Source organism: Epithele typhae (genome assembly GCF_022376455.1).
Source record: "Epithele typhae strain CBS 203.58 chromosome Unknown BXZ73scaffold_91, whole genome shotgun sequence".
Taxonomy (NCBI): domain Eukaryota; kingdom Fungi; phylum Basidiomycota; class Agaricomycetes; order Polyporales; family Epitheliaceae; genus Epithele; species Epithele typhae.
In genome coordinates, this window is record NW_025954282.1 from 106,433 (window position 1) to 119,962 (window position 13,530).

Here is a 13,530-nt window from a genome sequence, read left to right on the forward strand (position 1 = left end):
GCTGCTCCACTAGTACGCGCGAGGAGAAATTGACACGGCCCTCGCTGGCGCGAAGACGGCCCTGGGGGTCGTCCAGGGAGTGCTCAAGGTGGTCTTAACTCCGTACGTCGCTGAGGGCGTGAACATTCTCATCACAATTGTGGAGAAAGTCGAGGTACGCCACGAGCTTATGGCCGTTATCTCGTATGCTCATCTCCGCCATCCTCCGTTACACCAACACCTTCGCTATCTGTTCTGTAGGAAGTCAGGTCGACCAAGAAAGGGCTCAAAGAGCTGGCGATCGAGCTGGGTACTCTCGCCAAAATATTGAAGGAAGAGTGTGAGCAGATTCAGAAGAGGACGGTAGACGTCAGCGGACGGGAACAGCTTCAGGATCTGGGCGAATCCGTGAAGGACAGGACGATGGGATTCCTAAAGTGCGTCACAGCCTCTCTGTATACGATTCGAGCCTCCTCAACTCCCTGTAGTCAGGTGAAAGAGCTACGAAGTGAAGCTGAAAAGCTGCACACAGGCCCATGTTGGCGTCGATGCATCTATAGCGCACGCGATGCACAGACGCTGAAGGACATGCAAGCGAAAGTGACTCATATCATCAGGTTTTTCCAGGTGAGCAAGCATGCTCGCCCGCTCAGCGCCGTCGCTCACTGCACGCACACAGGTAAACTGTCTCGTTGTAATCACCCAGGCGATGGACCAGCTTATTGAGAGGATGAGTCAGCAGAGTGAGTGCATGTAGTCATTCAGGCTGCTCATTATATGTTGCTTATTTCCGTGTTGGCGAACAGGACGTGACGATGTACTCGAGAGACTACCGCGCGCCGATGCGGGATACCGTGCGTCAACCAACAACTCCAAAAGCAAGTTCCTTCCAGGAACTTGCAAAGAGATGTTCGAGCGGCTCTCCCAGTGGGTTCGCGGCGAAGGCGCGGACGTCGAGGGCCGGTTCATCTGTCATATTTCTGGCGTTGCCGGCGCAGGAAAGTCTACTATTGCCCGCGAGTTCGCCGAACTCCAAGACAAAGACGGTGGACTCGCTGCGTCATTCTTCTTCGCTCGTGACGTCGCGGACTGCTCCTCCACTCGCCTTTTCTTCCCGACCCTCGCTTATCAAGTCGCGCGATCTCAAGGAGACATCTGCTCCCTCATCGTCGACGCCGCCCGGAAGCATCTCAACCGCGGCCAGAGTCAACAGATGCAATTCGAAGCGGAGGCCCTTTTGACGAAGCCGTTGTCACTGGTCGATCCCTCGCATCGTCGCATCGTCTTCGTCGTCGACGCCCTCGACGAATGCGTCGAACCCATGGACCGCTCTCTCCCCGGCACCTTGGTCGAGCTCTTCGTCGGCGGTGCGCGGCGAGCACGCTTCCCAGTGAAGATTTTGTTCACGAGCCGTCCCTTGGATGCCGTCGAAACAGCTATATATGCCAGTATCGACTCTCTACAGGACAAGATCTACTCGCTCGACCTCAGTAAACAGTCCCCTGCATCCGTGCTTGAGGACGTCAAGCTGTTCCAAGTTGGAGACTGGCTAGCCAAGAGCATTCGTGGCCCTATAGTAGTGAATCATCAGGTGCATCTGTTACCATAGCCTATCAGCAGGTGCGGATGCACCTGTTGATCCGGCCGGCCCGGTTGCGCTCCCCACGCAGCCGCCGGCCACATGGGCGCGACACTGCCCCGAGACGTCCAGATACTGGCGCCTCGGGTCCTGCCACCTGAGCTCACCGTCTCTGACAGTGAGCTCACCTTCCTTTTTGTTTCACACCACACTTTGTATATGATTAGTGATCAAATATATTTATCAGTAAACTACTACACAGGTGGGCTAGCGAGTAATACTACGCCCCACAACAATGTGGAGGCAGAGGCGGAGGTGGGTGCGGGTGGGCGACACGGGCGGATGGGAGCGACGCGGATGGAGGCGGGCAACGCGGGGAGGTTGGCAATACGGGCGCGGAGGCGGTAGGCGGGCGTGGGGGATGTGAGCGTGTGGGACGCGGGCAAGGCGAGCATGTAGGAGGCGAGCGAAGAGGAGGCGCACGCGGAGTAGGGCGACGCGGCCAGGCGAAGGCGCGCCTGGCGCGCGCGGAGGAGGCAGGCAGGCGGGAGGACGCAGGCCAGGCGCAGGTGGATGGCGATGTGGGCGGAGAACGGCAACGCGGAGGAGGGCGACCCGGTGGCGCAGGCGTGGGGGACCCGTGTGAGGCGCAGGCGGACGGCGAGGTGGGTGGAGAAGGGTAACGCGGCGAGGCGGGCGCGGAGGAAGTGGGCGTGGAGGAGGCGGGCGCGGAAGAAGGCGAGGCGGCGACGAGTGACGCAAAGGGGGAGGGCGAGGACGTGGGCGAGACGAGGGCGGACGAGACGAGGGCGAGGCGGAGGCAGGCGACACGGAGGAGGCGACATGGGCTGGAACGACGCGGAGGAGGGGGAGATGAAGGTGGTGGGCAACGCGGCGGCGCAGATGGCCAAGGGGTGGGCGGAGCAGGGCGAGGAGGAAGAGGGCAGCGAGGAGGAGGGCGACGCAAAGGCGGGTGGCGGGGGCGGGCGACGCGGAGGAGGAGAGCGACGGGAGGGTCGGGCGGACGTCCTCAGGCCTGTCATGGCATGGGTGGGCGTTGGGAGTGCAGGAGAACGGAGCGGAGAACTCACTAAAACAAAGGGCCGCGGTACATCGCCGCGGCTCCCATATTCCAATCTCCATATTGAGGACGTCCGCATGGACGTCCTCGCGCGGTGTGTTTGTTGTGAGAGTGGCCGGGAAGGTGACTGAAGGGCGGGGTCGAGGTCGAGGTCGGGAGGTCGGGAGGTCGGGAGGTCGGGAGGTCGGGAGGTCGGGAGGTCGGGAGGTCGGGAGGTCGGTGTCACCTGGTGACACCGGAGTCCAATAGCAGGCGACAGTCGACCATATGGTCGCTATCGTCTACCTGGGCAGAGCGGGGAGGCTGGGGGCGACGAGGGTGGAGGAGGAGGAAGAGGAGGAGGAAGAGGAGGAGGGCAAGGACGGCGAAGGGGACGCGTGGCGTGCATCACAGCCACGCGTTGATGCGCGCCATTCGTCCTTGCCGCCCGCCAAGGCGCGTCTACACGGGCGCGCATCACGGATCACCAGGTGCATCTGTAGCTGCCGATAGGCTATGGCAACAGATGCTCCTGACGATTCACTGCTGCTCCGTGGCCACCACATGCTGAAGCACCGCAGCGACCTCGTCGATCGTCTGGCGGAGCGCTCGGAAGGGCTGATGGTCTACGCAGACACGGCCGTCAATTATCTTGGTGAATACCCCGAGGACGTGGAAGACCGCGCAGAGTATCTCCTCTCCAACCCCAAGCGATGTGAGCTGCTCGGGCCTCTCAACGACCTCTACCTGAAGGTGCTCGAGATCGCGTTCCCAAGGGACAACATGGAGAACGAGGAGCCGCTGCGGGATCGTGTGCAGACGATGCTCGGGACCATCGCGCTTCTGAGAGACCGCTTCTCGCCGAACGACCTCTATAAGCTGCTGTCTACGCCCACGGAGACGTCTGTTTCCGTCCTCCGCCACCTTCGTTCCGTCGTCTTCTTCGACCGCAACGACCTCGACGCGGCGTTCCGCCCCTTCTCCCAGTTCGTCGTCGACCTCCACCCGAAGTACGACAAGGGCCCGTACCTCGTGAACACGGTGCGCGAGCACGGACGCATCGCCGCGGGGTGCCTCGACACCCTCGTGTCTTCCCTGCATCAGAACCCGCTCCATCTAGCGTCTGGGACGGCGCGGTCAGGCGTCGCGGAGGTGGAGAGGCGGGTGGCGGCTGAGATCCCGAAACACGTGCGGTACGCGTGTCTGCACTGGGCGGGCCACCTCGCGCAGTCGGACCAGGACTCGAAGGACGTGTACGCGGCGCTGGACAAGTTCGCGAAGTCGGCGCTGCTGCGGTGGGTGGAGACGATGGCGTGGATGGGCCGGATGGACTCGGTGACGGTGTCGCTGGACAGGGTTGTTGCGTGGCAAGTATGTCTTTGGGGTTTTTTTTCGCGCTTCGGAGGCTGATGGCGACCTGCTCTACAGACGGCCAGTCCTGCACGGAGGGTATTGGAGAGCGTGCGGGTGTGGCTTGGAGAGCACCCTAATACGTTGAAGGACGATCCTGAAGCCATCTACCAGTGCGGCGGAGCTGGCGTTCAAGAAACCGTACGAGAGACTCAGGTAAGTCATATCTGGAGAGCCTCGGCGCATATTTTGGCGTACGTACGCTCCACACGTGTTTAAAATCTCATTCTTGTGTTCCTGTAGAGCCACTACCTGGACATAGACGCTGCTCCTCAAATCCAAACCGTTCGGAGAGTGGAGGCTGTTGGTGAAAATACCGTCCAGGAAACCGCAGCGGGTGCCTCAAATACGGGTTCCGCTACCTCCCCCTCCTCGATGGCGGGATCTGCTACGTCCTCGACGACAGGCACAGGCACATCCGGCTCCGATCCAGGGGCAGTCTCGGGCTCGACAGCCACAACGACCTCGAGTTCGGCACCAATCTCCGAAGGCGCAGGCGCCACGACCTCGGGCTCGGCCCCCTCAGCCGAGGAGCCTGTCCCCTCGCCGGAACCCGTTGTCGTAGAGGAGACTCCTGTTCCCGCTGATCCCGAAGCCACGATCGGCGAAGGGGCTCCTGCTCCTGCTCCTGCCCCTAAGCCGGAGGCCGTGGTCGAAGCTGCTTCCGAGCCCGAGCTCATTTTCAAAGCCACTCCCGAACCTGAACCGTGCGTTCAGATGGCTGCGACGGCGGCGGCGGAGCCGGAGTCATCCGTCGAGGCCGTTCCCGATCCCATTTTCGAGGTCGCCGTCCTGGAGCCGGAGATCCTCGTCGAGGAAACTCCCGCCCCGGAGCCGGAACCCGTCGTCGAAGAGACCCCTGCGTCGGACCCCGTGGTGATTGAAGCTGCTTCCGAGCCTGATCTCGCGCCCGTTGTGGTAGAGGCTGCGTCAAAATTCGAGCCGGAGTCATCACCGGCGGTAGAAGTCATTCCAGAGACCGAACCCGTTGTGGAAGCGGCCGCAGAGCCGGACCCTATGTCCCAACCCACTCACCGTCCAGGACATGACGATGTGTTGGAGACACTGCCACGCGCTCTTGCGGGATATGAGAGTCACCTCGCGGACCCACAAAGAAGGCTTCTCCCCGGCACGCGCCAAGACGTGGTCGCAGAACTCTCCCGATGGGCCACCGTCCAAGAAGCAGACGTCTCCACGCGGACTATATGCGTTCTCACCGGTGCGCCTGGTCTAGGCAAGTCGACCATCGCGGCGGAGTTCGCACGACGCCTCGGCCAGCGGCTCGGGGCCTCGTTTTTCTTTGCACGTGGCATCGCCGACACGTCCTCCACTCGACTTTTCTTTTGCACTATCGCCTACCAACTGGCGCACTCCCAAGGCGACCTCCATGACGTCTTCGTTCAAGCCGTCCGAGGCCACATCCACGACGTTGACGGCCTCCTTCTCCAAGATACAGGGAAGATTCTCTTCCGGGATCCGCTTCTGTTGGCTGAGGCGCGATATGACGATCCAGTCTTCCTCGTCATCGACGGTCTGGACGAATGTATCGATGCGCACAAGATCGGTCCTTCGAAGATGATCGAATCACTCATTTCCAGCGTTCGACAAGCGCCATTCCCACTCAAGATCTTCTTCACATCTAGTCCTGGTGACGTTGTTGACACGACCGTCATCGCCAATGTCAACCGCGTGGACAAGATTCATATCGTGGACCTCAACCAGCAACGTCTTGAGTCGGTGGATCGCCGCGATGTCAGGCTGCTCCTCAGCCATCGCCTTTCCAACGTCGTCTCCGAGCCCCTTCTTGATCGCTTGGCTAGGTGTGCGGACAAGAACTTCCTGTATGCCGATGTGGCAGCGCGCTTCCTGGTAGAAAACATCACCGACGTCAACAGCCGTGCGGAGTACATTCTCTCCACCTCAGGCCCAAGTGGGGCGCTCGGCCCGCTCGACGGCCTCTACCTCAAGATCCTCGAGACCGCCTACCCACGGGACGTCCTCCACACGGAGAAGCATACCCGCGATGACATGCAGGCCGTGCTCGGCGGCCTGGCGCTCCTCCGCGACGCACTCTCCCCTAACACCCTCCAAACCCTCCTCGGCCCGACGATCAAGAAGCCAATCTCCGTCCTCCTCCGCCTCAGCGCCGTTGTCGATTGCAACCCCAACGACCTCGACGCGCCCGCCCGCGCGTTACACGACTCCTTCGCGCGTTTCCTCGTCGCCCGCCCCCGCGGCACGACAAGGGCCCGTACCTCGTCGACACGCGCCGCGAGCACGCGCGCCTCGCAGTCGCTTGCCTCCGCGCTCTCCTCACCCTCGCGCGTGGCCCGGTCTCACCGCCGCACGTGCGGTACGCGTGCGTACACTGGGCGGCGCACCTCGCGCAGTCGGACCAGACGAGGGAGCTGTTCGGGCTCGTCGCGAGCTTCGTGCGGGGCGCATTGCTTAGATGGGTCGAAACCATCGCGGAGATGAGGAGGTTGGACGTCGTCGACGAAGCGCTAGAGAAGGCGTCGGCGTGGCAGGTGCGTTTCGACCTCGATGCGGGTGGGCGCGATCATGACGCTAACACGCGCAGTGCAGGAGGGCGGGAAGACTCGCAGGTCGCTGGCTGATGTGCGGAAGTGGGTGGGCGAGTATCGGGACGTCGTCAAGGTGCGCCCGAGTGCTGTGTATGAATGCGGGATCCCGTTGGGTATGTGATATGCGTCTCCTGTGTTGTCTGTGCATGCTGACACGTTATCCTGGTACGTCACTGCAGATCGATAAGTTATTTGGACTCTGTTCTTCTTTGGTAACTAGGCTCCGGTGCGTTTTGGTGTTTTCTTCTATGTATTCATCATGAAGTACTCTGTCTTCGTGCATCACGGACGTTGGGAGTTCCGTGGGAGAGCGCGCGATCCTGCCGGCGTCTCCGACTTCCCGTGCCTCATTTGCTTGTGTAGAGTCGTCGCGGACGCAAATAGCCGTATATGTGGCATGATGTCTCATTCCCCTTCTCACACAACTCTCCCCCTCCACTCCGCCGTGCCTGCGTGCGTCTCCGCCAGTGACGGTGACGCCAAACATTTCGTCCTGTTCTACCTTGTTTGTCACTTCCTATTGTATGTTTCCCTAGCCCTCGCCTCGTTCGGAGTGCTCGTCGTAGTCATCATCTCCATTGTATCACTGTATAGCTCACATTGCTCATTATTGCCATCATCAGGAAAAAGATTTCCTACAGAGCACAGCTACAGACTGCCCGAATAAGCGCCATGTTCGGACCGGTGACGCGCGCTAGCGCTGCCGTCGTGTGGTGGTGCGCGAGGGCACTTCGCGCTGTGGCCCGCTCGAAAACTAAACGCGACCCAACTCGTGCTCCTGCGCGAGAACGGCCTAGCGATATTGGAAGAACTGTAGAAGTCCGGTTTGCGCCACAGCATTCGGCGACAGGATTTGTGTTTCTGTATGGTACCATGGAAATTGACTTACCTATACCTCGTCTCAGTGCATAACTATCTCCTCTCTTAATGTTCGCATTTTCGTGTTGGTTCCTAGTGTTCCGGTGTACGCCCTCATCCGAGGCACTACCAGTATCCTTAGTCATGTATACTACGTTCCCACACATTGTACAGTACTATGCCGCCGTATTGTCCTAGATCGATATCCAATCTATCATCCTATCCACCATCGTCGTCCTATCCGACACCCTGTCCGTCATCCGGCGTCCTTTCGCCTCTACGGCTCTCTTCGTCCACTGCTTGATTCTTCACATTTCGCACATCTGCTTTACGGAAAATACGGATTGAATCCTGTTTTACAACTTCCGTAGAACACTTGAACGGATAAAGTGCACCCTGAGTATCCTATCGATTTACATTGTGCTCCTACCAAACGTCCCTGGCGTCAGACGAGCGTGACGGCGCCAAGGTCACCTGACGTAGTTGTGTTTGCGCCGCCTTACTATAGGATGGATTCAGGGTCCTCATTAGGGAACTGAGTATTCCCTGACGTTTGACGACAATTTCCGGCTCCGGCCGACCTGGGGCAGGGGGTGCTTGAACGGGCTCCACAATACCGGGCTCCGCCCGGGCGACCTCGAAAATGGGCTCGGGGACGGCCTTGACAACTGGCTCCAGGGACGCCAAGGACTTGAAGGTCTCCAGAAGCTGTACAGAATCACTGATGAGCTCCGCCGCGGCCGAACCTGAGGTCTGGGCCACCCCTGGACCGGAGCCGGAGCCACTGGAAGAGCCAGTGCCTGCGTCTGTAGTCGAGGACATAGCCGATCCCGCCATCGAGGAGGAGGAGAAGGCGGAACCCGCCGTGTTCGAGGCACCCGCTGCGATTTCCTGCACGGCCTTTTTAACAAGGCGGTGGCTCTACAGGAACACAAGGATAAGTCTTCAGAAACGAGTGGGGTGTACATACGCTGAAATATGCGCTGAGGACTCTATCTAGATATGACTTACCTGGGTCTCTCGTACGGTGTTTTGAACGACAGCTCCTACTCTCCGGGTGCCCCACCGATAGATGGCTTCAGGATCATTCTTCACCATCTCAAGGTGTTCTACAAGCCACACATGCACACTCTCCAACACCTTCCATGTAGAACCGATCTTCTGTCGAGCAAGCCGCCATCAGCCTTCGCCGCCCGAAAAAAAAACCCCTAAAGGCGCACCTGCCACTCAACAGCCCTTTTCAGCGACATCGTGACCGCGTCCATCCGGCCCATCCATGCCATCGTCTCCACCCATTTAGATAGTGTTTCCTCTGCAAGATCTAGGGACGCCTCCGCGAGCACTTTGTGAGACCATTCGCTCTGTTCCAAGTGGTCGAACCAATGTAAACACGCATAGCGCACGTGTCTCGGAATTTCCGCTTCCACTCGCTTGTCTATGTCGGCGACGTTCGACCGTGTCGTTCCAGACTTCACGCTGAGTGGGTTGCGGCGGAGGTCGCTCGAGCCAAGGATTTTGATACATCCCTTAGCGATGTGTCGGTGCTCCTGTGTCTCATTGATGTGGTAGTACTTGGCGCGCCCTGTAAACTTGTCGTTCACGTTGATGCCGTGAAGGAAGTCGACGAATGAAGAGTGAATGGGACGAAAAGGTGCATTGACGTCACCGCGCTTGTACAGGATAACGGAGCGAAGATTGCTGAGAACGGAGGTGGAGTCCTTGATGCGAATGTCAAGCAGCGGCTCGAGATCGACGGGCGACAAGCGGTCTCGCAGGAGAGCCAGAGCTCCTAGCACTGTCTGAAGATGCAACAGCGTCTCCGGCTCCTCCATCAAATCTTCTTCAGGGTACTCCTTCTCTAGGACCTTGAGGTACAGGTCGTAGAGTGGTCCGAGGAATTGAGCGCGCTCGAGGCTGGACAGAATGTGACGGGCGCGGTCATCAATGTCGTCCGGTTTTCGAGCGAGGAAGCCTGCAGCGGTAGCACCGTAGAGCATCAATCCCTCGGAGCGCTCGACGAGGCGTTCAACGAGCTTGTCGCGACCTTCGAGGAGGTCTCGGCCGGGGTACGCAGTCTTGAGTTCATGTTGAATGAGGATCTTCACGTCTCGGTCCATGGACTCGCGACACTGGTCGTTGAGATCGAGGGTGTAGATCTTCGCCGACGATCCGACGCTGGTAGTGATAGTGTCTTCCACTATATCCTTCGGACGTGATGTGAAGAGTATTTTGACGGGGAAGGGAGCTTCCGCAGCGCACGACACCAGCAGGTTCATCATAACGCCAAACTGCTTGTGGTCAATAGGTTCGGCGCATTCATCGAGCGCGTCGACGACAAGGATGACTGTAGGGTGATGACGTTCCACGGACGAGAGGGGATTCTTGAGGAGATTCGTAGCTTCGTACTGGAGCTGTTGGTGCTGACCGCCTTCGAGGTGTTTAGACACCGCCTTGACGATGAAACGACATATATTTGGCTGGGACTTCGCTACCTGGTAGGCGATTGTCGGGAAGAAGAGACGAGTAGAGGAGCGCTCGGCATCACCAGTGGCGAAGAAGAAGGACGCGCCAAGATCGCCGCTGTCGAGCCGTCTGGCGAGTTCCACCGCGATTGTTGACTTTCCGGAGCCAGCCGCTCCTGAGAGGATGCAGACGCTCTTTTCGGCAGTGTTTACGTCGTCCCCTCGAGCCCAGGCGATGAGACTTGCGAATAGGTCTTCACGCGTACCCTCCAAGAACTTGCTCTTCATGTCATTTCCCGCCGCTTTGTAACCTGCGTTGGCCCGTGGCAGTCGTTCCAGTGCGTTTTCTGCCGCTGTGGCAGCGAGACTCGTAAGCTGCGATTCGGTATAGGACAGTGCAGTATGTCCTCACCCGTTCTTCGCATCAGTTCATCTATTCTCCGCATCATTTCACTCGTTATAGCCGCATCTTGCGCGAGTTTCATAAGGTTCAGTGTCTGCCCGAAGATTGAGCGGAGCTGACGGCGCTACATGGGACACACGCACATGGACCCGCGTTATGACGGCACTGACTTTGGCCTTGAGGTCTTGAAACGTCTTGGCGTTCCTCTCAGAGAAAAGAAGCCGCGACGCGAAGGACTGCTTGTGAAGTCTCTGGGCCAACTTCGCAATTTTTCGCAGCTCCCTGGGACATAATGAGCACGGAGTCGCAGTACGACAGCAGTCAAACGACTCACATGACGAACCTTCCGAGTTCGGTTCGGTAGTGTTGCAGCCCGCTGCCCCGTTTTATGAGCTCCTTGGCCTGTTCATCGCTCGCCGCGGTGTCCTTGAGTCTGAAGACGCCATCAGTCAGCAACCGGGCGAGCTCCCCGATTTCCTTCGCTAGATCTTTGAGCTCCGTCTGCGTTGACCTCGTGCCCTTCAGAGAGCACAAGTGGCGTACTCAGCGACGATTCTAGAGCGTGAGAGTCGTCCGCTCACCTCTACCTTCTCAATGACGCCTATGAGAGCTTCTGCGGCCTCGGTCAAGTAGGGGACTGGGACAAACGTTAGCGCCGTCAAGCCTATCTTCAGGACAGTTTTAGCGCCTTCGAGCGTGTCATCGAGTATCTCCCTGCGATCGGCGTGGTGAGAGAAGGGCATCTGGGAGGAGGGTAAGTTGTGTCCGAGAGGCAGCTCCTCGGACCTCGAAAGCATGGCTCGTGTCCTGGGAACGTTGCAGTGACAGAACTCTAAATCCACATATCAACGTGTTCTGTAAGAAGATCCCGGGTGATGCATGATGATTGAAGATGCGTGAAGGGCGGACGATACTCCAGAAGCCTTGCCAATGATCCCGACCTCGGCCTCGACGATGTTCAGCACGTGTTTCATTAAGTGAGTAGGTAGGAGAGCCCGAAAGGAAGCAACCGTACGTAAACGACACATCCCAAGAAACTCGCGTATACTTTCCCAACGTCAAATAGGCCATCGCCCTCACCACCTGCACAGCCCATTCAATCACACATCAGCGTTAAACTCCAGGCTTCAAACAGAACACTTACCGCCTAGTTTTTGCGCCTCTGCTCGCGACGTGCTCTGATGGCTCGCATGCTCGAGCTTCTGTATGCAGTGGGTTACCGAGGGCATATACGCGTGTCGCGCATGCGCTAGGATCCGGATGTGCATCAGCTCGTAGACCGGGAGGAATCCGCGCGAAGAGCACGCGGCAGCTTGCACGCGCGCACCTCTAGCCCTTCGGCGTGCGACCCTCCTTGGATGGTGGACAACCGATGTCTGCTTCTCATTAGTGAGGACGATCCGCATACACTAGTACGTCTGCGGATTGGTGTCTAGCTTGTCCCCCTAGGAGGATACCCTATGTGGGGCGCGATAGGGGAGGCTGGTGAAAGAAGCATGCCGTATAGTCAGCGATGTCCGATGGGATACTCTGTGCCGCAACATCCAGCTCGCCGGACGTTGCTCGGAGACGAGGTTCATGAGGCGGTCTCAAGAATCCCCCTGTTACCTTCAGCGGCTTCGAGAAGCTACTTGCTGAGGTCTACAAGGTGGAGGGTCTTGGTATGGTCGACGTAGGAGACTAGCGCAACCTTCGATAGATAGTTGGAAGCGGCACGCAGCAAAACACCAAATTACACGCACCTGGAAAAACGCCTGGCCTCCATCGCGAGCTTTAAGAGGCGGTTCCCGTTCGTCGAATCCCGGCAATACTCCTATCCGCCGTCCGGGCATTCAACGCAGACGAGCCGCGGACGATGAAGCATTCAGGAACCCGTTTCAGCCGTATTAACGTCTCCAAAGCACGGTCTACGCAGCATGGTGAGAAGCTTCACAGAGCGCGAAGATGAGACGTACCTCGGCGTGGTGAATGGCTGGTCGGGAAACGCCCGACCGGGATATGCAAGCGTTCGTGGTGGGTGCGACTGAATGGGTCTCATGGGCTAAAGAACGCGGGGAATAAGTAAAAGAATCCTCACCAGCATCTCCCCGGCACCCTCTGCCACCAACATCGATCTTGCGCACGTTCCCGGGTCGAGGTCGTGCATAAGAGAGCCTCGAAAGGTCATACCATCCGACGGCGCGATGTAGACCTGAATGAACGCACAGACGGGAACAACGGTCACGCATTGGCGGCCCCCTCCTGTCCTTGAAACTTTTGAACCGGACGTGCCGCTCTCGAAGTGGTAGAGGCTTTCATGGCGCGTGAAATGGAAGGAAGTACTCTCGCGGCGGAAAGAAGACTGACGGCCTGTGGGAAGGGAATAGGTCGGACGCGAGAAAGCTTGGAAATTGAGCAAGACATACCTCGGACGGCTTTTATGAGTTCAAGTGATTGTGCTTATCCAACCCATTGCGGCTTCGGATTGCCGACGAGGCGAACGAGATTCGGTGCGCTCCGTTAGTGGGTCAAGGCCAACCGGTGCGAAGATGGAGGAGACTGGAAGAGAAGTCGAGTGATGTGGTGGATAGAGGAGTGGGTATTGCGAGCTGGTGAAGATAGTACAAGGCGGCATTGGGGAGCAGAGGACGGCGGGACTAGCGACTCGATTCGAGCAAGCGTCGGACGGATCGGCGTCGGAGTTGGGGTCGGGACTCGGACGCCCGTGTCGCGGCCCGCGGGCCGGCCACGCTGAGCGTATCGTTGCGCGGTTGTGTTCAAGGCTTGACGGTGGGTTAGTTCGCACTTCTCTCAGCACGTCACACCTTCCTCACTCCGTACGCTCTTCCCCGCACTTCGGCATATGATCAATGTAACGGTGAACGCGGACGCGCTCGCCGCGCTTCAAACTTATGCGCAGGGTTCGGCCTCTATGGCGCTGCTCTCCAGCGCAGTGTCTTTTCGGTCCGTCTTCAACGTTTCAACTCTCCGATTCCTAACTTCGGCGCTACCCTCTCCCTACCCCCTCGCTGACCCCTCGCGCAGGAAGGTCCTTAAGTGGCGCCGACTATGCAGGAGCTCGGGCTCTCTTACCACCATGTCCTCATCCCCAGCCAGCACGGCGAGTTAACGGCAAGTACAACCCGAAGTTCGAACGGGCGGATCCACGGCGATCATCGACCCCGCGAACGGCGACTTCGTGGGTTGAGAGTCCA

At 58.8% G+C, this 13,530-nt stretch overlaps 2 protein-coding genes across 2 annotated transcripts; one reads left to right on the forward strand and one right to left on the reverse strand.

Annotated features, from left to right (window-relative positions):
- Positions 1-402: 402 nt before the first annotated feature.
- On the forward strand, positions 403-4,028 carry BXZ73DRAFT_55274 (uncharacterized protein; the record flags this gene model as incomplete). Its single annotated transcript, XM_048021314.1, is given in 4 exon segments — positions 403-606; positions 659-726; positions 745-1,570; positions 3,192-4,028. The coding sequence occupies 4 exon segments, from the start codon at positions 403-405 to the stop codon at positions 4,026-4,028; spliced, it is 1,935 nt and encodes a 644-aa protein (XP_047872381.1).
- A 3,888-nt stretch (positions 4,029-7,916) lies between these two features.
- BXZ73DRAFT_106801 (uncharacterized protein) lies at positions 7,917-11,079 on the reverse strand (the record flags this gene model as incomplete). Its single annotated transcript, XM_048016729.1, has 8 exons — positions 7,917-7,969; positions 8,023-8,392; positions 8,483-8,632; positions 8,692-10,286; positions 10,346-10,430; positions 10,480-10,618; positions 10,671-10,855; positions 10,918-11,079. 8 exons carry the CDS (start codon positions 11,077-11,079, stop codon positions 7,917-7,919), a joined length of 2,739 nt encoding a protein of 912 aa, XP_047872382.1.
- Positions 11,080-13,530: the final 2,451 nt, after the last annotated feature.